The sequence below is a fragment of the Ischnura elegans genome, chromosome 12 (assembly GCF_921293095.1).
Source record: "Ischnura elegans chromosome 12, ioIscEleg1.1, whole genome shotgun sequence".
Taxonomy (NCBI): Eukaryota; Metazoa; Arthropoda; class Insecta; order Odonata; family Coenagrionidae; genus Ischnura; species Ischnura elegans.
Window position 1 is genome coordinate 54277645 of NC_060257.1, and position 24235 is coordinate 54301879.

General features: G+C 38.5%; 2 protein-coding genes across 2 annotated transcripts; both read left to right on the forward strand.

Annotated features, from left to right (window-relative positions):
• Positions 1-4587: 4587 nt before the first annotated feature.
• Positions 4588-5663, forward strand: LOC124168687. Its single transcript, XM_046546953.1, has 3 exons — positions 4588-4644; positions 4734-4832; positions 5256-5663. Exons 1-3 carry the CDS (start codon positions 4588-4590, stop codon positions 5661-5663), a joined length of 564 nt encoding a protein of 187 aa, XP_046402909.1.
• Positions 5664-8668: 3005 nt separating this feature from the next.
• LOC124169642 (trypsin alpha-like) lies at positions 8669-22942 on the forward strand. Its single transcript, XM_046548296.1, has 7 exons — positions 8669-8793; positions 10170-10255; positions 11426-11514; positions 14160-14298; positions 16988-17101; positions 18071-18205; positions 22674-22942. The coding sequence occupies exons 1-7, from the start codon at positions 8736-8738 to the stop codon at positions 22818-22820; spliced, it is 768 nt and encodes a 255-aa protein (XP_046404252.1). The 5' UTR covers positions 8669-8735; the 3' UTR covers positions 22821-22942.
• Positions 22943-24235: the final 1293 nt, after the last annotated feature.

Consider the following 24235-nt stretch of genomic DNA (forward strand, 5'->3'; position numbering starts at 1 on the left):
ATAAGGATTATTTATACCTGATCAAACGAAGGAAACTTTCCGACGATTGGCAATTTTAATAGGTGATTATTAACACATACTACCCTGAGCTCTGTGCCTCATTCATGCATTGGCAATCTCAGACAATGTAAAACTCCTGACTACTCGTATAGCATCTGGGCCCCTGTGACGCCACGTGGATCGGCACCGCATGGGTGCCAATCTGGCCTTTTTCAAATGAGGTTAAAATTGACCGTTAATTTTCGTCTAAACTTGGATTTTTAAAACCAAATAATTTGTGTAATACGAATACACTAATGGTGGGTGACAAATCGCAATCAATGCCTTTCGTTTTCTTTGATGAAGGAAACTACCCTACTAGCAATACGCTGGCATAATTAAATCGAGTCTTACCCATGAAATATTTCCCAGAAAGACGAATCCAGTCAAAAAGACGAAAAATACGAAATTAAATTTATTTCTACGTTGGATAATTTACTTCAAAAATGTTCTTTCCCGATGCTATTTCTTGTTCTTAATTTTTTCTGAAAAAGTACCCGTTTTTGCTGGCAAAATAAATTTCCCCAACTTAGAGCACTAGGTATTTCCATAATTTTCGTTCCAATTACTTGGAATTTTAGTATAAGAAAGCCAAATCCGAAAATAATTTTTTTATATCTCGAAAATTTATATATTGGTTGTAAACAACGTAAATCTTGGCTAACTTCCGAAACAATGGATCAATTGAAAATTGATTGGTTCCGATGTATACTCTACGATGAATTGAAGACTAGTATTTATAACATTTACAGTAAATATCACTGATAAAGTCAATATCGCTTATTATTTATGTACATACATGGTTTCATACGCGTAACGGTAGCTCCGTCGTGGTAAAGGGAGGATAAAAGAGGCGCGTGGTTGCCACCGATTCGCCATAAACAAGCAGTGGATGATTCATAAACTGCCGGGGCACTGTGCGTCACGATGCACGATATGGCAAATACGCACTACTTTGCGAGACTTTCCCTTATCTGTCGCTTTGTTTTGGCCTGCCTCAATAGGCAGAGAAAAAAGCGACTACAAGAGCTCAATACAAAAATATATATCAAACGATATTGAATATGCTGTTGAAATTTAACGTGTATTAACTACATACCTGCATTACTTACATTCTACGGCACACAAAGATACTAATCAATATTTAATTGCTAACCTATGGAAAACTTAATGCATATTTCTTAATTTTATTATTATTTCTAACAGCATATGGAGGCATAATTTATTAGTATATGTGACGTTTTTTGGACCGTGAGGTGTGCATGTGGGAGTCCAATTGCATGCTGCACGCTGGTGATTGATCACCCCCTGCCAAACACCCTAGAGGTGGCTCACAGGGTATTATGCAGATGTAGATGGATGGTGTTTGGCAGGGGTTTACCAGTCACCACTTGAGATGTAGATGTAATTTTCTCACGCCAACGTGGGAACGTGGATCATCTCCTCTCCTCTCTATGCCTTTCCCTCCTCTGCCGGTGTGCGAATATCCTCTCCTTTTGCTGAAGTGCAGACTCACTGTAAAACCTAATGCATGTTTGTTAATTTTATTATTATTTCTAACAGCACATGTTAGTATATTTTGTTAGTATCCGTGACGTTTTTTGTAATGTGTGGTGTGCATGTGGGAGCCCAATAGGGTAGTTTCCTTCATCAAAGAAAACAAAAGGCATTGATGGCGATTCGTTACCCACCATTAGTGTATTCATAATACACAAATTATTTGGTTTTTGAAATACCGGTTTAGACGGATTGCAAGGGTCAAATTTTATCCTCATTTGAAAAAGGCCAGATTGGCGCCCATGCGATTCCACTCCACGTGACGTCACAGGGACTTAGTTTCTACACGAGAGGATAGGAGTTATGCATCGTCAGAGGCTACCAATGCATGCATGAGTCACAGAGCTCAGGGATACATGTCTTAATAATCACTTATTAAAACTGGCTAAGGTCGGAAAGTTTTCTTCGCTTGATAAGGTATTAATAAACCTTTTTTAAGCCATGCGCTACCAGACAGGAAGGTACTCAGCTACCCGTTAGCATCCTGCGTCCTATCAGCGCTCAGAGCCTCGATCAAGGTCACCTACCAGGCGGGAGGGGGAACCAGAAATGCGTCGTACGGACTTTTTCCCTTCATTCCTACTTATGCGTCGCGTTTTCGCGCGCTTGAAAATTTTCACTTTTCATTTGATCGCGAAAAATAGATATCGTCATTTAAAAATCTAAAAGCGTGAAATACGTACTCCAGGAGTAATAATCTTTCGATTTAGGCAATAAAAAAATAATAGGAAACCACCCTATTGCATGCTGCATGCTGGTGATTGATCAGTGATTTGAACGGGGGTGATCAATCATCACCACCGTTCAAACACCCTAGAGGTGTCTCGCAGGGTATTTTGTAGATTTAGATGTTTCGTTCCGTATTACTTGACGAAGTGATTTTACAGCATCATAAAGCTCCATCTAATGCTGCAAAAACCGTTATGTTATAGCCTACCTCTAAACGCTCACATGTGAAGTCCTTATCCACTCCCTACATTCCCCAGATATTGCGCAGCCTCATTTCTACTTGTTCTGTTCGGTGGCATACAGTCCGGTTGATCAGCAGTTGCGCAAATTTTAAGAAATCAAAAAATGGCTTGATTCGTAGATGTTACGGAATTCGAGCACTGCCACAATGATAGGCAAAAGTTGTGGCTAGCGATGGACAATATTTGGAATAATTCGTTTATAACCATTTTTTACAATTAAGTTGCGTTTACATTTTTAAAAACAGCGAGAACTTAGTTGCCCACCTAATATTAATGTTAAAGTTGAATTCACTTCTAATTATCTCCAGAGCCGAGAGCAGTTTGTTGATTAGGTATCAGCTCCTTGAACTAATGCGGTGATTTTGTCGGAGGGCATTCTTTTATTTGCTTTGCCGCAGACTAAACGGAATGCAACTATTAATATTAAATTTGAATTATAAGTTATTGTTTTGATTTACACAAGTATAATGTATGTTTCCCGAAAAATACGGTTAAAACGGTTAATACGGTTCCCTTTTTAGCACCCTTAATTAAAAGTTTAATGAAAAAACCACTAAGCTCTACTCCATCACGTTCCTACTTTTCCAGGGGTACTATCTTATTGGTGTCATTCTTGCCATTTAGGTAATATGCAAGTAAAAATTCTTACATCCAAATTAAAAAAGTATTTAAACGCAGCGAGTTTCGCAGGAAAAATCCATTGCCGTGGGTCTATTTTTCTCGGTAGTATTTTCGCACTTCAGTATTATTACTTCGGATTTGAACCCTTCCAGATCTTTACCGTAGCCACCTTGCACAGTATAGACCTACTCGGCCACGGAGCGACATGTTGGTAACGGGTAAACGGTGATTGCAAATATGAATCTAAAGATAGGAAAAGCCTGCCACGGTGCCCGAAAGAAAACACTCCGACGGCCCAACGTGAGTTACCCCAGTATATTCCATCCGCTAATCTTAACTCTGACTGGACACATGCTCCTGCAGTTTCACTCCATCTTCGGTAGCTAGGTCGCGTCCAACTCCATCCTCATCAGCTCTTGGTGGTAAACGAGTGAGGGACGCAGGTCGCTTTATGTGCCAACCTCACAAGTTTTCACGACCCGGCCCCATCAGTTAAGTGGGACTATGGGGTGTCTAAATACTTTTGGTACCTTGCTTCGGTTTTTTCAATGCCGTATTTTTTATGGCATTTGGAATGGCGAACACATCTCTAGGCCTGTTTACACGGTACATTAACTCGTACGGGTTAATGTCTAAATGTATGAACGCGATAATGAACGCCAAAATGCGCCGTGTAACCACTCCAAAATGTACAAATGTATGAATGCGTGAACAGAAAATAGAACCTGTTCTAATTTGGTTCATGCATTCGCAAAAGTTGCGCTCGTTTCAGAGACACCTGGTGGTAGACAGTGGGAACGTCACTTTCAGCTTGCGTTGTTCGATGTGTTTTGGCTTGTGAAGTGGTGTTTACGGTGATCTTTCGACAGCTAATTTATCCTGACCTCTGCTCTATACGGACTTCTCTCTCTCTCCAGTTTGACCCTTGCATTATTTTTGGCTCTCTCACTCTCCCGTTTACGACTTTTGCGCGATTTGGACTACTCTTCACGGATTTTACTTTGCGGTCAGTAATGGCTTGGACCAAAGGACAAGTGCAATCATTAATTAATTTGGTAAGCAAGAGGCCTTATTTGTTCGATCCGAGGATCTCTCTCTACAAGAACAAGGGGAAGAGGATGTCTGGCTTGACGGAGATAGCGCAGCAGATGAGATTTGAAAGGTAGTAATTTCATGTTAATGTCATTAAATATACTTTCCTTACATATTCTTGCTAGGTGGTTCACGTGATACCAGCTACGTTAGATTGTGTAATTCCTGTCAATTGTGCGAAGTTTTGATTGCTATAACCATAAATAATCATACCAGCCTTTTGCGGATTTCTTTTTCGTTTTTGGGTAGACCGGGGACGACTGCCATGGACATTTAGAGAAAATGGTACTCGTTAAGGACCAATTACATGGCAGAGAGAAGGAAGGTGACGACGTCCAAAAGGAGCGGCGCCGGGACGGATTCCGTAAGTTCATAAAAATTGAGACTACTGCCCATCGTTATTCTGTAGCTAGTGAATTGGTAGTTAAGTTGAAAATTATTTGATAATTTCAGGTTTATGTACCATCTCTGTACTATTACGGAGAGATGGGGTTCCTGGATGAGTACACTTCACCAAGGGGGAGCACATCAACCTTGGATGAAGATGTTGAGGTAGGTTTATGCCAACTATTTACGTTTCCCTTTACCCTGCATGCAACCTCATCACTGACCCATTACCTAAGCATTCGATGAGTTCATTTGCAGATCAATTAGTGCAAAAAATGAATATTTAAATTTTAGTAGGTGGAGAGATTAAGTGATACATTTATAAATAAATACATTTTTACTATACATGTGCAACGAAAGAGAAAGGTCTTGATTTGGCTGAAATAGCTGGTATTATTGAATGTATTTTGTTCACCAAAATCATAATAGCTATTGGTTTTTGACTCAGAAGCTGTATTTAAAGTGAGGTCAGCTGTGAAGGAAGTCAATTTGTCATTTTCCTGTCCATCATAGGGGAAAATGGCATTTCGATTTCTCTTTTGTTATTTTACACCAAGAGACAGTAATAAATTCACTTGCATTCCATAGGAATATGCTGCTGTTGAAGAGGAGATTCCGGTGGTGGAAGAAGGGGAAATTGGGGAATTGGGGGATCCATCTGCCGTGATGGACATTGTCTTTGTGGATGATGATGCCCGTCCGGCAAGTGCTCCACCAATGGCAATGGCAGAGGCACGGGGGAGTGTGAGCCATTCCACCCCAGTGTCATCAGGCGAGGGTAGGAAGAGGAAGGCATCCACACCTGATGACGCTAATGTGTTCCTCAAGTCGGCTGCAGAGGCAATAGGTCCCCTCTCTACAAAGTTCCAGCCAAAGGATGGCGACACTAGTTTTGGGGAACTTGTTGCCTGTAAGCTGAGGGGGGTCTCCGATAAAGGCATGAAGAACAAAATCATGATTGAAATTTTGCAAGTATTCACTGATAATAAAGAGTGAAGGTATTAAATGAGATAATTTGTTTAATTTATTTTCCCAAAGTTTCACCTTATAGTTAAATTGTATTTGAGCTAAAATAACTTTTATATTTATTTCTAATGTCCAAAGCAGATTGGGTAGGTCTGTTCCCAGTTTGTTGTGGTAGCACTAGTAAAGGGCAGTCACCTTCAGCATTCCCGGTGTATGCAGCACCATTCTTTTCACAAAGAAAATTGTGCAGCCCTACTGCTGCCAAAACTGCACTTTCCACCTTCTCCGGGCTCAGGTTGATAGTAGTCAGGAAAACTCTGAAGCGGTTGCTCAATATCCCAAACGAATTTTCTACGACTCTCCTAGCCCTTGAAAGCCTGTAATTGAAATTTCTCTTCTCCTCATCCAAGTCCCTGCTTGGATACGGCTTCAAAATGCGAGGAGTTAGTGGGAAGGCCTCATCGGCAACAAAAACGTACGGCACCTCTGCTTGCCCATGGGGTAGCCTTCTATTTGGTGGAAAGTTCAGGGTGTTGCAGGGTATAGCTTTGCACAAAGTACTCTCGCGGAATACTCCGCCATCACTCACCCTTCCATTGACTCCGACGTCAACATAAATAAATTTGCATTGAGCATCAGCGACTGCCAGTAGTACAATCGAGTGGCTACCCTTATAATTAAAAAAGTAGGAGCCAGCACTGGCCGGTGGGCTAAAAGCTATATGCTTCCCATCCATGGCACCCAGACACATGGGGAAGTTCCACAGGCTGCTGAACTTCTCAGCGATATTTTCCCACTCCTGACATTTCCGAGGAACCTAAAACAGGAATGAACCAATGAAACCAACCTTCGCCTTCAATTTTAATCATCAAACGTTCTTCATAATTCGTCTTCCTTATTAAATACCTGGAGATATTTTCCTTTCAAGTTGCGATAGATACTCATGCACACCTCAGGAATGATTTTGCTAATGGTGCTATGATGAATTCTGGTTGCATACATCAACGAGCGGTAGGCTTCTCCCGTGGCTAAAAACCGTAACGTTAACGATAACCTATAAGAAAGGAGTATATTCTATTAAATAAAGTCTACCTAAAAATAAAATACAACGAGATAACACTTTCATAAACAAATAATGACCTCCGTGTCCGATTGATACCTTTTTTCTGCAAATATAGACTCCCGGATTGTCGTGTCCTGCTTTTCTATGTCATTTCTGATGAGGCGTAAGATTTCGTGAAATTGCTCTTCAGACATTCGCATAAAATTGCGGAAGGCGTTCGCATCCTTGACTGCTAACTCCCGATGTACCATATGCAATAAACCGCGGCCACCTTCTCTTCTTTGGATCCACGGCCGAGTCCAAACTGATCTCCTCCTCCTCCGCACATTCTTCATTGTTCCTACTACTACCATCATTGATATCAATATTATTACGGCTGCGGCCGCAGTCCTGTCGTCGTCAAAATCCATAATAAAAATTATAGGCACTTTTGTAAACTCGTCAACAACTGAACAAGCTGAATACGACAGTTGCAGTGATGATTTCACCGGTTATCGCCAGATGGAACTACCGTACACTTATAAAGGAGAAAAAGGTAATTGAATATGACATAAATAATTGCTCTTTGATTGTCTGCTTGTGGTTTGACCTTTTGAAATAAGCGCGTTTTGATTGTAAACAAAAGCAATCGCACATTGCGTTACCTAAAATTGTGTGAAAACTTGTGCGTAGGCAATCACCGTGTAACCGCCCATTCATGAATTCCGTTCACGCAAATGTACATGTTTTCGTGCATGAAACGGGACATGCATTCGTACATTAACCCGTACGAGATAATGTACCGTGTAAACAGGCCTTCTGAACTGGAAGTGGTTCCATTGAATGGGCCTTAGTTTGGCTGTATTTAATTTATTTACACGCGTTACTTTCAACAAGTCTTTTATAATTCCAAAATAGCATGCCTCCACACAGATGGGTCAGTTGGTATAGTGGTCAGCATCGCCGACTATCACAGACGGTGCCAGGAATCGGGGCTAGTCACGAATGCAAATTTGTAGTCTTCATTTTGATCATACGGCGACAAGTATTCAATTTATTTTAAGTGCAGCAAGCATAGGCATTAGAATTTTTTTCATCATCAAAACAGCGTTTAGGTATTTAAGCTGTGTCATTTCAAACGTGGTGATATGACGATACACTTGTAAGGTTTGATGAACGCTAAAATGTTATTTTATGTATTGCCTATACTGATTAACTTCAAAATTAACAATGAAAACCACTTTTTGCGAGAGCGAAATGCCATTAAGGCTCAGCCACGGCGGGCAGCAATATGCGTGCAGATTCAATAAATAAGAACACAGAGACAAAGTAAAGCATTCATTATAAGGACACAATTGTTTCACTAGTTGTAGACGAGAAATATCTTATGTTATACTAGCAGGTTTCAGGTATCATCACCAACTTTCTTTTTTTATCTTAAAGATAATTTCACCATCATCTGGGAAAGATAACGATGGCAAAACGAAAATTCAAATTTTATCAGCCGATCAGATATCCACTAGATAGCGCGAACAGAGAGCAAATTTCTTGTCTTGGTTCTAACAGATCTCTCGACGAATTAAGACCTCATAAACTCAGCGCAAAATCTCAAAGATCTCTGAAGAAAGACGACATGTTCCGTTTACTTCTTCTTACTTCATTAGTGGTTTGCGCCCTTGGTAAGGATAAAAGTTTGGTCCTTTAGTCGTACATATTTTTAAGCAGACATTTCGATTTAAATCCACCGAATTGAAGTTCCAATGTCCAGATTTATCCGCCAATGACCGCGAGTTAATAATTTAAAAAATATGAGTTGTCTAAAGCCGCCAAGAAGGAAGCGTACAGAAACGCATTCGCGAATTTTGAAAGAAAAAACACTTGCAGAGCAGGGAAAGATCATGATGACAAAGATAACAGTTTGAAAGGAAGATAATTCAAATAATCGACTAATCAGATAAGGCAAACGAAGTCCTTTTTTACTGTTCTTATATAGAGGCCAGTTTTCACAGATATTTTGAAGAATTAAGGCTTCATAAGTTCAGAGCGACATCTTGAAGATCATGAAGGACAACATGTTCCGTTGCCTTCTTCTTGCTTCGTTGGTGGTTTGCTCCCTTGGTAAGTATAAAGGTTTGGTCTGTTAGCCGTACATATTTCTGTGCAGGCATTTGAATTTCAATCCACCGAATTGAAGTTCCAATGTCCACTGATCATCCAGATGGGTGGGATGGGCAGATGAGTTGCAACATTTTATTGCCCTAAATAGAATTGCAGAAGTGATAACGAATAAAATACGGCAAAGGCGACGGATTTTTTAATTGTAGACAAATACTTTCGTATAGCATAATGTTGAGATAAATTGAAGTGGTTTTAAAAATCTGAAAACAATTCATTAAAGATGTCGTTAAAATGAAAAATAATAATCATCGTATATAGCTACCCGTCATAATCTTTGAAATACAATATGTTGACATGTTTAGGGAGTCCAGCCAAAGCAGAAAAATTCGTCCATAATTCCATCTTCTCCAGGGAAATTTCACAAAATTCCTGGTTAATCTTACCTGATAACTGCGATAGAAACGAATTTTAAAACACCCGAAATCACTTAAATGATTTCAAATAATATTATACTTTCGTATTTACAAGGGGAATGAATAGGTTAGTTAACATATTTTGCATTTAAAACTTGAATTCATTCAAAGCAATCCAAGGAGCTGCTTCTACCTCATAAGTAGATGTCGAGAGCCAAGAATGATGTCAAAGATGAGTCAAGAATTTGGTCAATGATGAGTGAAGAATGGTGTCAAAGATTAGTCAAGAATGGCGTAAAAAATGAATTAAGAATTATGTAAAAGATGAATCAAGAATGATGTTAAAGATGAGTCAAGAATGATGTCAAATATGAGTCAAGAGTGCTAGATATTTCGATTCTTTTGTCTTGTCTGTCATTCCACGTTTCGATACGGCTGAAAAAAATTCTACTTGGCTATTGCACTCAAAATTACAACATACATATTTTAACCAGATAATGGGCGTTGAACTGGAAATATTGTCTTTGAAATGAATTTTATATAAAAGTTTTTAAAATTCTAGGTTGGAGCAAATATACATGAATAATTCTTGCAAAATTCCCGACTATCGCGGTCGCTGGACACCCCTAGATTCAAATATATTGAACATTCATTCGGATTAGAGATTCACCCCATTCATTATAAACGATTTAAAGAACCGAATGATTGCTCTGAATCAAATCACATCCGAATCCACGAAATTTCCACCTCTACAATGTACAGTAAAGCTACAAATAGAATCGATGTAATCGGATTCGAGATTCGATTTTATAGAATCGGAAATGGAAAAAGTTGGAATTGATTCCTCCCTAATCTTTAGTCTTCATTCGTGTTTTGCAGTGATTAACTTTCATTAATTAATATACAACGTAAAAAATTAATTAATAATCTTCAAATGCAGTGATTGAATGTTCCTTATTTCAGGCCACTCTCCAAAGTTGTGGCGTCCAAGATTCAATGGAAAAATCGTAGGAGGAGAGCAAGCAAACATCGAAGATTACCCATACCAGGTGAGTACGAGAAATAATGAGATGCAAAACTTAAAAGATTGGAAAATGTCGTAATGCAGCGATTGAATTACATTTCAGACCATTACTTACAATTTATTATGTTTACTTTTTTTTCTTTTTAAGATTTGACGCATACAATCATGCACTTTCGCGTTCTTTTTTTCCCCGTCAAAATCAAAACCAACTTTTATTATCGTTTCCTCCATGGCATCTTTGATTCTCAAAGTTATTGATAGTTTTCTATATCATTTAGAAAATGCGTCAATCATCCCCCAAACCCCTCAATAACTAACAGTGAAACCTTGGTCTCATGTTATACCTAGGTCTCTGTGACTGGAGGTCACATTACTTGTTGGACCTCTTCAGGAGCTCCGTCTTCCCCCCTTTGCGATCGAGGTAATAACTCCAATTCGGTGAAACAACGAACAAACAACGAACGGTGAACCTTGGTATGAGGGTCTGTCCTCAGCATATAGATCCATTTCCTAGCTTCTTGTCAACCTCGAAAGGTCCGAGCCATTTAGGAACAAGACCACACCAAGGAACAATGGAACCTTAGTCCTAAGTACCCTGGGAAGCTAGTTCCCTAACTAATTTTGTTATCCAGTATTATCTAATCCAGGACTATAATTTGTCTTATATTTACGTAAAAGCCGAAATAACGATGCTTAACACTTCAGAATAATAGTAAATGATGAAATTTATAACTTTATCTACTCTCTTTTGAGCCACTCCCGAATATTTTCATGCCTAACCCTCCCATGTACAAACACCAATTCCAAATCCCAAGCGTATTGGTGCCTACACACACATAAATTCCGAAACGAACAGATTTTTAATGGACGACACAACGAGCTGGCGACCTGACGTCATCATTTCACGAATACGTCATCTGATTGGCTCGCGAGCCGCGGCGTCAACGACACGCCAAACTTTGAAGGCAACCTGCCTCCACGCCATACCGCGTTGCGCCGGCCCACCAAAAATACAAAAAAATTGAAATTTTGGCCACTTTTCAATTTTTTTGAGTGTTCGCATCTCTGAAAGTTGGTAAGTTGAATGTTCGCAACTAGACGACGTAACGTAAAAAGGTTTAACCAGGTGGAAATCCGGATAAAACTTCAGCAAAAGAATTCGCGGGGATTCAACGATTCTTTCCTCTATACACAGCTCGTCCTTCGTCGAAGCAATGCTTTTGAGTGCGGTGCAGCAATAATCAGCGAGAATCTGGCCATCACTGCAGCCCATTGTACTGACGGGTAAGTTGGTCAGACATATTTATTTAAGTATTCCACCCATTAAGATAGGTTTTCAGGTAGTATTTTAGAAGTATTCTTGCAGTCTCCCTTCTTGCACTTCCCTCTTCAATTCACAAGACGACCTACTCCATTTCCTTCCGCCTAAAAATCCTATTCTCTTCTCCTCCCCCTCGTTTACCCAACGCGTTTGAAATTTGACAGACATTTAATCGAAGACAAGCAAGCCTACCGGCGCATAGTGTATTCGCGGATTTTATTTGTATTAAACCCTCAGAATATTCTAATATTTCACATTTTTTCATTCAAACGCTTAAGTTATCAGCAGTGGCAATTTAAAAAATATGACGTTTCAGACGAAAACATGTATGAGATGTAAAATATGGACTCGAGTTTTACGTTTTGGAATTTTTCCATCATGACAATGGAAGGAAACACCCACTTCAGTAATTTTACGCACTTAAACATATAACCACCCACGTTTCAACTGATAACCGCCATTGTCAAGCACCAGATATCGTTAGAAATTTGGGTCACTATTGATAAAACTGTGGAAAATACTAAAAAGGGTATTTCCTTCCATCTTCATCAAATCTAATTCCTAATAACATTGGTGTTCCCAAATGCAATATTAACTGGAATAATTCCTGTCAATACCAGCACCACAATGTCTTGAAGTATTTTGCTACCTGAAAATGCTGTGATCAAGAAAATACGTGACAATAAGTGGCAGGTTAAGAGTGAATATCTGGTGATTCCGGCCGCACCCCCGTAATTTCTAGAAAACTTAAAAGGATGGTAATCTTTCAGATGGGTTAAAAATGAAAGTTTTAATTTCATCAGCTTAAGAAACAACGCTAAACCCTGAAGTAGTAGATTGAGATAAAGTTAACTATTATTCCCATCAGATCATATTGATTCAGAATTTAAATTGGTAGTAATTGTAATATTGCCCACAGCATTGTTTATTAATAATCCAAGAATATATCAACTTCACAAAAACCAATGGCAAAATATGAACTCATCATCAACATCATCATTAGTCAACAATTTTAAGATTGGTTTGACCCAGGTCACCATTTCTCTCTCCCATCCCCTAACCTTTTCATACATACATTATTCTTCTCTTTCACATCCTTTATAACATGTCCTATGCAACTCATTCAGGGCCGTCCCCTGCCCTTCTTCCCTTCCACCTGCCCTTCTACGATAGTCTTCATTAGGCCACAAAATGTGGCCAACTAAGTTGTTCCGACTTCTGCTTAAGGATTTTAGGTGGCTTCTCTTTTCTCCCATTCTTCTTAGCACTTCCTCATTACTTCACGGTCAACCCATTCTTTCTTCATCATTTTTCGGTAGCACCACATTTCGAATGCTACCTCTCTTGACTTCTCCGCTGCTGCCAACGTCCAATCCTCGGTTTCATAGAGAAACATACTTCATATATAGCGAACTAAACATTCTAAAGCTTAAAATCAATAACAGTTATATATTTACATACTTTACACCCCTCAAGCACTAGCTTAAAAATTGAAATTAATGTTAAAATAACATGCTGTATGTGAAAACCAATGTCCATGATAACAAAAGGACTAACAGCGCGTGTCACCCTCAACAAATCAGGTTTGTCGGCTGGTTTGTACAATCTATGATGCCTACTCCAAAACTTGGTTCAGATTTTCTATTGAAATCTGTTTCACATTCCATTTTAGTTTCACAGTCTTTAAAACACTCATCTAGTCTATAGTTTATTCATCAGTCAAGAAAATATTAATCTCCACAACAACCAATTACAAAACATTTCAATGCTTAGTTATATGTACATTTTTGCGTATATGAGAGTAAAAATGGTCTCGTGATTGGATATAAATCTGGATTTTATCATAATAAACTGAGCATATTTGATATTTTACACATACTAACATAACGTATTGAATATATTCCACGCTTCGATGCAGCTGTAAAAATTCTACTAAGCTACTGCGCTTAAAATTGCGACGAACACAGTACAGGCAAGAAAATAGGTGATGAACTGGCCAAATTTTACGTGAAATTAATTTTAATTAAAATAATTTGAAATTCCGGTTTGGAGAAAAAATTCATGAATAATTCATGCAAAATTCCATGGACTAAAAATTCACGGCCATTCCCGATTTTCCCGGTCGCTGGACATCCTGCTACTCATATCGGACATTAAGACTCATCATCACTGACAAGGAGACATCGCCTAAGTGATGGTAGGGATCTGGCTGCGGATATTATTTTCTGAAACTATACAAGGTAGTACAGTGTAGGTAAGGTAGAAAAAGTGTCACGGATTTCTTCCACATAGCGCCCTAGACCGCGCCGCCACCGCCGTAGTTGAGAGGCTGTGATTACTCAAGAGAAGTCATGCTGCGCGATATCTTTACATGCGAATATCTGTCGAACCCGGGCGTATGTGGAAGAAAGCCTTGACACTTTTTTTACTTTACCTATATAGTTTCAAAAAATAACATCCGCATCCAGATCCCGAACATCACTTTGGCGATGTCTCCTTGTGATAGTTATTTCATGCAACTACAGTGCTCTGGAAACTAATTAAAAACTGGTGTAAATATAGGTATCCTTTCCTTCAAGATTGAATTTTTATTGCTCTATATCCTCAGGGCCAAACCGAGTTATCTGACCGTGAGGGCCGGAAGCTCTATCGTGAATTCTGGAGGTAGCATCCATCAGGTCACAAAGATTCACCAGCACCCAGGGTTCGACATCTATGTCCTGGATGGTGACATCTCTATCATCGAGGTGACTCGTATTTAATTTTCCATGAATTTTGTCCATAGCACCGCGTTGAAATCGCTGGCGACACCAATTTCGCCAACGTTCTAGACTACGCGTCTTCAGGTCAAAGTGATATTCTTGTTTTGTTCTATAAAAGTGTTCCCTGATTGATCTGTTAATACCTAATTCCTGTCGCGCCGTTCACTGATTGGACCGTGAATCGTTCTTGAGCAAAAACCCGTCTCTCAATAGTATTGTAGATTATATCCATTCTCATGATGTAAGTTTTATTTATGCTAAGATTCTCGTATTTTTCTTGTTTCTCGAACGGTATTCCCTAGTTAAATTATATTTTCTGCGATCACCAGGAATTACGATGATGTCCTTTCAGAAGCATAAGGGTTTGTGTAGTATTCTACCGGTTGAGGTAGGTTTGAATGCGGTATTTACAAATGACTCGCGCCCTGTTCCCATCTCGTAGAGGTCTGTCCTCTTCAATTCAAAACTGGGCCTACGTTCTTTCATTCTAGAGAGCTGGTACAGATCAGCGAAGTGCCCACATGAGACTAAAACGGCCCAGAGACGTTCAATATTATTGTGCAATATGGGCTGCAAAATATTTTGACGGCGGCTCATAGACGGCTGATATTATTGTACAATATTTTGGTTTGGGAAACATATTGTACCGTATGGAAGCCGATATTGACCGATAGTGAAGTTGTGCACAGACGTACAACAACATTGTATAAACAGAACCCGCCAGAATTTCATTAAGTCATCATGTCGGGTGAAAGTGAACGGTGTATCGTGACAATTGCAAATGGTCATAATTTATTTTTTTACCTCTCCGGGAATCCATTCGGGCATCCGGGAATTTTTTGCGGTACTCCTCCATCAGCACATCGCACTGCTCCCCCTTTTTCACACGATAACTACAATCTTTGCACTCCACATACTATAGAGTCGGATGACCACGATGCACCTCCATAAATTCAACAATAAAGTCTTTTTCGGCCTTTCTGTCATCCACGGCAATGAGTGTGGTTAAGACGACTAGTTCATCGACCAGATGATAGGATATTGCGCAAAATTGCCAACAGACCGCACAATATTATCTCGTTTTCGCAATATATTTTCAAGAATTTGAAAACCTCACATTATATTGCACAACCTTTCAGTAATGCCCGAAGACGATCAATTATATTTATTATACAAACCAAAATATTGCACAATAATATTTGCGTGGACTATTAAGGGCCGTTGTAGGCCCGTATACCAGAAAGTTACTCAAGTCCTGATCTCAACTCAAACTCCAATCTGTTGTAACGTTGGTATTGCGAGATCTCACTCGAGTTCTGACTCAATTTTAGTCAGGATTTGGATAGATAACTTTTACTTATACAATGATTTTTTTAAGCGACCCGGGTTTCAATGAATAATCATCATAATCAGGCGTAAATTATTATGTATTTCTTCGTGGGCTTCCCTATCATAGTCAAAATAAGGCTAACTCCCTTAAATTCTATCCAAAAATCCTATTTTCTTACTTCCTCTCCCAACTTGTTATTCACCTAACATTCTACCCTTCAACACTGTTTTCAAAATTCTATCCCTGTTAAGAAGGTAAATCTCTAAAGTGCCAAAAGCAGATCTCGTTCAAATTTTTCTAGGTTAAAAAAAATGGATAGCTATTAGGTGTATTTTTTGTTTCAGCCGCCACGCTCAACACTTTCCGAGATATTAGCGACGGAGAGTAACAGTGAAACGCCTAATTTTACGCAACCCACATCACAAAAGCACACCCTTAACACTCAGTTGCTAGTATGAAGAGAACTGACGTAGTATTAACGTCAACTTTTTGTGGAGAGGTGTCTTGGAGCAACATAACTAATGATCAACGAAGATATCACATTGCCCGCAATTTTATTAACAGAGTACTACACGTGTTTCAATTGTTATATAATAATAATAATAATACGTCTTTGTTGGCTGAGATTGGGACTAGAAAGTCCCATCTTCCATCTAATCCCTCGTCAAATATGAAATATATGCAGCTAAATACATTGTCAAGTTGCTCATGAAATTACATGCAGATAAATTACATAAAAAGAAATAGAAGTTCCACTTTCAATCAACAAACAAAATTATAAGTTAACAAAGTTAACATTAACCAAGTGTAAAAAGATGTTAGTGAACTTGGGAAAAACCTAAGGATATTGACTGCCGTCCTTATTGGAAAAACCTCACAGCAGGAAAACGCCCACACAAGAAGGGGGGCGTGAAAAACCTGCGAAAACCTACTAAGAGAGCTAATGTAAACCTGGGTATCTACAAATACGATAAATTACATGGAAAATGTCACCCAGTACCCGTCATCATCATGTACTTACAAAAACTTTTTAAAACCTTATTTTTTTGTTAGTACAAGATGATGATTGTATGACAATGGAAACACGTTTAGTACACTGTCAAAAACCACTGTGGGCAATACGATATCTTCATTAATCATTATGACGTTATATTGTCGTAACGAGGGTTGCATATATTTGGGCAATTTCCTGATTTTTTTCCTCTAATGGGTATCTATTACCTGTCAATTTTTTCTCTAATGGGTATCTATTACCTGTCACTTAACAAAATTTGAACGAGATCAGGTGGTGAGATTTGAGGGACTTCCTTTGTGTGTAGTCAAATAAAATCATTCCTTTTTCAGGTGAGCCCACCATTCGAGTTCGGCAGGGGAGTACAACCCATTGCTCTTCCGGACAGCGATATGGACGTTGCCGTCGGATCAAGCGCAGATGTTTCCGGATGGGGAACTACTTCGGTGAGTATACTCGGTGTGTGCAGCAATTGACAAGGAACCTTCACAAAGTGGATGTGAATTGAAGATGTGAAGGAATTGCAATAAATGGATGTCATCCATACTCACAAGGGGAGACCACGTACCTTGCTCCGCCTTTTAAAATGCCGTATTTTTTATGGCCTTCGGAATGGTGAACACATCCCTGAACAAGTAGTGGTTCCGTTGAATGTGCCTTAGTTTGGCTGTAATTAATTAATTGTCATGCGGTACTTTTCACAAGCCGTATATAATTGCAAAATATCGCATTTACCAGCAGACAGGTAGGTCAGGTGGGGTAGTGGTAGCATATCGGACGCTCACCCAGGGGGCCAGGGTTCGGGGCTTCTTCATAGCCATTTATTTTATTACGCCACCTGACCCGTCTGTTGGGGAGTACGATATTTTGGAATTATATACGGCTTGTGAAAAGTACCGCATGAAAATTAATTAATTACAGCCAAACTAAGACACATTCAACGGAACCACTATTTGTTCAGGGATGTGTTCACCATTCTGAAGGCCATAAAAAATACGGCATTTTAAAAGGCGGAGCAAGGTACGTGGTCTCCCCTTGTCAGAGGGTATGTTGCCCTTCATAGAAAACACTGGGGGAATATGCTTAGTACTAAACTGCATGGATTTCTAAATAAGTGCCAAGATATTTTTTTTCTTTACAAAATATATCCATAAACGCTTCAATTACCATATTTTGATAACTTTTTCTGTTATTTTTTATTTTTAAGGAAACATTTCAATATGTATCACATATGATGCACTATTGTTATTGACAACTTTTACATGGAATGGATATGAATCACAGGTTTGGCAATTTTCCACAAGAGATTTTCATTTTTTTGTAGATGTGTTTCGTTCCATATTAAACAGTCACCATAGATAGAAATAAAAATTAGTGAACCAGCCGTTGACAACGATCTCAATTTATTTGCACAGGATGATGGCTACCTTCCCGATCACCTCAGACATGTCTTCCTCCAAATCATTGATCAGGATGAGTGTAACCAGGCCTATGGATACATCACAGACACCATGATGTGCGCCAAAGCTCCGGGAAAGGACTCCTGCCAAGTAAGTAAATCTTAATTCAACCTGAAGAAGGTGACACAATAAATTATCGAGACGTTGATAATAAAACTGGTATCGTTTATATTACTACATCAGCCACAACTTTCAACAAATTCTTTCCTCAACCTTAATATTCATGTCATTTTAAGATGAGCATCCCGGAACCGATTTTTTTCCGGTAATATGCGAGAGAGTTAAAATCTTCAAACGCAAATTTACTATTTGATAAAGGTGGTAAACTCGTCACCAAAACTATTGCCTAAGCTGGTACGTTAAATTTCTGTTTCAAAAGTATACACTGTGCAGACAACACCGCGTTTAATTTAGATTTTCCACTCAATGACGAATCGATGAAAGAAATCACTATTCAATGCAATGGGATAACTCAAAATCTACAATCGATAACTAATGAACCTCCGGGTCCGGAGGGAATACCAGCGCGCGTCCTCTAAACTTATCCCACAAATCGCACCGTTCTTATAGAGAATATTAAAGAAATCTTTTCTGAAGGATAGATACCAATGAGATAGATATTGCAAACGGTACACCTGTAGTCAAAAATAGAAACAGAGTAGACCATGAGAATATGACATTGACTATTGGCAAGGTTCTCGAACATATCATTGTTAGCAACTTAATCACTTTCCTGAATAGTTGAAATTTCCTATAAGGCTGAAACCACGGCTAATGGAAAGATAAATCATGCGATCAGATTGGCCCAATAGATAAGCTCGTGCTCTTCCTTTACGACGCACAGTGGGCTAGAATCGAAAAAAGGTGGCCAAAACCTAAAAATCAATTTTTTGAGCTAGGAAGTTGAAACTTCGTATAAATATTCTAAAACAAATTGTGCATAACTTTCCAGATTATTTATTTCCTGTGTTTTCACGTTAACACTAAATGTGAGGTCAAAGTTGAACAAATTTAGCGAAAAACAACCACCCAGGTTTAGAAGTTTGAATTAGATCCATTAATGGTAAAGCTAAATGTCTAAAACTTGAAATATATGTTAAGTAATCCTGATGGATTAAATTGTTACTATAAGACTTAATCTCAAGTGAATACATTTTGCTTTATCTAACAAAATTTGAAAATGTGTTCCGTGGCCCAAAACTCTCCCCTACATTTAAATGTTTGCCACTGAAAACGCGTGATGTCACTTCAACTACATCAGAGATGATTCCGTAAATAACTACTTTTTGCCCGCGGTAACTGAGGAAGTCACGTAACCAGTTTACTACTGTTTCGTTTAATCCGCGAGGCTGTAATTCGTATAAAAGCTTTGTTTTGTGTTATTTTTTGTTTTGTTGTGTTTAAATTGTGAGTTCCCGTGTCGAAAGCTATCTTAAAATAGAGAAATAATCCATCAAGTTGCCTCTTCGAATCATCTGATTTGAGAACGTCAGTGGGATAGAATCGAAAAAAGCTGGCCAAAACCTCAAAATCGATTTTTTTGTGCTAAGATGCTCCCTCGATTTTTTTCTGAAAATTGCAAAATTTATCCTCGTGCAGTGGTTTCATGAATAGTTTTATCAACGAGTTCAAAAGAAGTGTCAACAAATCAAGATGGTATAACAGTTTTGTCGATAAAACTATTCATGAAACCAGTGCACGAGGATAAATTTGTCAATTTTCAGAAGAAAATAGAGGGAACTTCCTAGCTCAAAAATCGATTTTGAGGTTTTGGCCAGCTTTTTTCGACTCTATCCCACTGACGTTCTCAAATCAGATGAATCGAAAAGGCAACTTGATGGATTATTTCTGTATTTTAAGATAGCTTTCGACACGGTAACTCACAATAAACTTTTGTACGAATTACAGCCTCGCGGATTAAACGAAACAGTAGTAAACTGGTTACGCGACTTTCTCAGTTATCGCGGGCAAAAAGTAGTTATTTACGGAATCATCTCTGATGTATTTGAAGTGAAAACACGCGTTTTCAGTGACAAACATTCATATGTAGGGGAGAGTATTGAACCACGGAACACTGTTTCAATTTTTTTAGATAAAGCAAAATATATTTACTTAAGACTCAGCCTAATAGTAACAATTTAATCCATCAGGATTGCTTAACATATGTTTCAAGTTTTACACTTGTACCTTTAATTTAATGTAAAGTACTATTAATGGATCTAATTCAAACTTCTAAAAATGTTTATAATTATTCCTCTGGGTAGATTAGACAAAAATTCAATTTAAAAATATAACTCCTTTCAAGTAAAAATAAATTTAGGCTACCCTCCAAAATTAATATAATTCTCTAAAGTCTAATTAAGTAATTAATGTAACACAAAAAATAAATTTTAGAATATTAGACCATAAATTACGGCTGACAAAAAAAATCACAAGCATAGGAATATGTTCCTAGGTACATCGTGGGCCTGTGTTCCTTGGTACCACAGGTAGCCATATTTAATTTCGGATGATTTGTCTGGTTAATATTACGTTTAAAATACCAAATAAGTAGTAAATACTACTCACAATTATACGTCAATTTCAACTGTGCTACGATAACCACTGTTGATGTGGTCGATTTTCGTTAAAAGACTTGGATGTACAACTAAAAATATTTCATTTTCAGCGATAATATTGTTGAACTTATTCTGGTCCTTTTCTATTCATCCACTTCCTCAGACTCCAAAAATACAATCACAGATAACAATACAAACATCGAATAATCAACATTAACATCACAACAAACAAAATAAGAACACAAATCGCATGAATGCGAACCATTGATAATGTGACCAACACACATACAAATCAATCCGTGTATTTAACAAATATCTTCAAACCAGCATCGTCTTTGTAAAGCCTGAATCACACGATCATTTTTTTTCGTCGCGAAAGTGATCACTAACGCCATCACTGCGCAAAATGATCGTCGCCGGCAATTGTTTTTCGCGATCGCGATGAGGATTCCCATCGCTATTTTTCATCACTCGTCCGGTCGCTTTTTCCGTCGCTAAAACCGTCACTAAAACCCCATATCAGCCAATCGGAACGCATTCCCCTATGGAGCGATTGCAGCGCAACTTTTGACAATTGTGGGAACGACATAAATAAACAAACACGCTATTTAATTTCGTGATGCGGGTCCTATGACAACGAGCTGTGATATTGGAAATGATGCGAAAAGCGACGGCGGGAGTGACCGTGTGATTCAGACAAATGATCACTGGAGCGATCACTTTCGCAACGAAAAAAAAATGATCGTGTGATTATGGCTTAAGGATAACCCAAATGGACTTATAATTGACCTGTTTTGCACTCTAGCGCATCTTTCACATAGCAGCTTAGTTAAAAGCCGCTAGTTCGTAGAACTTGCCGTTAGTTTCAAATGTTCCTACATACACTACCATCCCCTACATTGAGCTACTTGAAGTTCGTTTCTACTTCCTCTCACTCAATACCACCCCTTCCCCATCAGCAAAGCCCTCATAGTGTCCAGAAGGCTGCCTCTTTTTGCCACCTTTTTTTAGGAGCGAATCGTTATAACCGGCAAAATTTGCGTACCCGGGTGGATATAACAGATATGATTTTTTTTTCAAAATCGGTTAATGTCTTCTGTTCATCATTTTGTCTTGAAATTTCAAAATTTTTGACGAAAAACGTGAAAAATGTATATAATTTTAATTTGATTTTATCAAGCACTCATTTTTTTCCAATGGACTAAAACATTGGTCTTTCCTTGATATTTTTGACCAAATGCGTCAGATTTATTGCTTTTAAATATCGAGAAAATGACCTTTTATCATGTCCCCGAAAGTAGTTTTGTGTTGCAGGCAACCCGCAACACGCCGCCTCATTTTACTCCATGCATGCGATAAATGACGCGAAATGGTGATGTTTTTCAGTCAAAACGTGGAAATGATGCTCTGAATTTAGACAGACGCACTTAGATATTAGATTTAGATATATGGAGAATACACCATTGCTACTATGCCCGTTTTGGCAATAAACAGTGAACAAATATAGCATTTACGGTTATATTGACGAAGTTTAAAGTTTATCTAAAGAATTTTATGCTTTTAAGACGAGTGCGAATGATCAACACATGTTAAGAGTATGCACCCCGCGTGCCACCCAAAGTGTCTGAATGGGGTGGCGCGCGCTCACTCTCGGTGCGATATCTCGGGAACCAAAGGGTAGAAATGAGAAAAATTTGAAGTGATACTCTGAAAATGTCTAAAGATCCGTAGTATGAGACAAAAAAGTGATAGAATAATACGAAAGTGACATCATCTTCACTTATGTCCGAAAAACACCCAAAAATACCAAAATTTCAAAAGCTTTGAGTGCGATGCGGCACGTTTTCCCGGAATCGGATTGCAAAAATAATTTTCATGATTTATTTTCTCACCAAATGGAACAAAACTGGGTGGTGTCCGAAAAGAAATTCGAAAACCTTAAAAATAAGGACCACCCCAGTGTTCAGGCTCTCACGAAAGCCCTCTTTCTCCATCCATAGGGAGATTCTGGTGGTCCACTCGTCCAAGATGGCAAGCTCGTCGGAATCGTCTCCTTCGGACAGGGATGTGCTGATCCCAGATACCCAGGAGTCTACGCCAGGGTGACTGCTCTCCGTGACTGGATCAAGCAGGAAGTCGGCCTGTAGAAACGTCGAAACATCTAACTCACGATTTTATCTCATCAATTAACATTTTCCGGTGAAACTCACGATTTTATCTCATCAATTAACATTTTCCGGTGAAATAAATATTTTATTCCCATTTTTAATAATTCATTCATTTGTACTCAAGGTAATTCCTTCCATACTCCTACCCATTTCACCAATTGATCTAATTTCTTCCATGACAATAGTCATGAATTCATAGCAAGAGCAAGTATACACTTTTAAAAAGGCATTTAAAAGTAAAAACAGAGAACTTGCATGAATATTTTTTCTTTTCAATTTCTAAAGCTTCGAACGTTGATTTATCCACCTCTGTAAAAGGTAAAGCCGTGTACCGATTCGCCATTTGGCTACCCAAATACCAAAATTTGGGCAGGCCGCGATCTTGGAAGGATGTCCCAATTCGTTAGGTAGTATAACCTCTTCATACCCAAGTTACACACACTTGAACCTCCATGTTTTTAATATTATAATCCTTCAATTGTGAATTATTGTCGTTTAAACTCGCCGCTACGCTTCTTTGTACCTTGTAGTACACGATTCTGCCACTACATGCTACAAGGGATTTGTTTTGTATTCGTAAAACATGATGGACGACACAACGGCAAGCAAAACGAGTGTAAAGAGAGCCGTTGAGCAGACGACTGGCGGTAAAATTTTAACATGGCGGTGTGTTTCCGTGTAGTCAATGCGCGCGCGAGAAGATATAAGTTATAATAAAATGTTTTTATGCATGTATAACATCTACAACTAGTGATCAAAAAACCGTAGTGCCGTAATGAAGACAAAAACTAATTTTTGTCAGGGACGGAGTGTTCTAATCTGAGAATTTTATTGAGTACAACCTATACAATGAAGCTGTTTACGAAAGTGCCCGAAGATATTATTCTCAATTATTTATTATTATGAAAAGGACGACAATTATTATGAAAAAGACGACATATCGAGTAAAATTTACGTCTTCCATGGCAAATTAAGAGCAGATTAAGTTATTTTTTTACGAAATTATGGCATGATATTCTTCCAACTCACGTAATAAAAAAACATATTAGGCTTTTTCGGAAATGGCCTCAGTTCTTTTATGTTATTGATACTTACAGCTATAATCGATGAAAATGAAATGGCATCGGTCATGTTCGGAAAACACACTAATGACCATTATCAACGGGGAAAACATGGGACTATTTTCTTCTAGAGCTAGATTTGACCTCGAAAATATTTGTGTGACTTCAAATCTAGATTTTCTATTATTGCCACGGCCATTTTGTTGCTCGGAGATGTTTTGATTCTTCTTACTCGATTTCCTGGTTAATCATTACCAAATAATTTTCCTAATAGTTGCCATAAATGCTAAGGAAAGATTAATTCAGGTACACTACTATGGGATCCATACAGTC

Bases quoted from the DNA above. Each gene is read 5' to 3' on its own strand.
- LOC124168687 (XM_046546953.1), top strand. From the start codon at position 4,588: ATGGCAGAGAGAAGGAAGGTGACGACGTCCAAAAGGAGCGGCGCCGGG. The intron at 4,645-4,733 runs GTAAGTTCATAA...TGATAATTTCAG, and splicing joins GCGGCGCCGGGACGGATTCC to GTTTATGTACCATCTCTGTA. The intron at 4,833-5,255 runs GTAGGTTTATGC...TGCATTCCATAG, and splicing joins CCTTGGATGAAGATGTTGAG to GAATATGCTGCTGTTGAAGA.
- LOC124169642 (XM_046548296.1), top strand. From the start codon at position 8,736: ATGAAGGACAACATGTTCCGTTGCCTTCTTCTTGCTTCGTTGGTGGTT. The intron at 10,256-11,425 runs GTGAGTACGAGA...CTCTATACACAG, and splicing joins TCGAAGATTACCCATACCAG to CTCGTCCTTCGTCGAAGCAA. The intron at 17,102-18,070 runs GTGAGTATACTC...TTATTTGCACAG, and splicing joins CCGGATGGGGAACTACTTCG to GATGATGGCTACCTTCCCGA.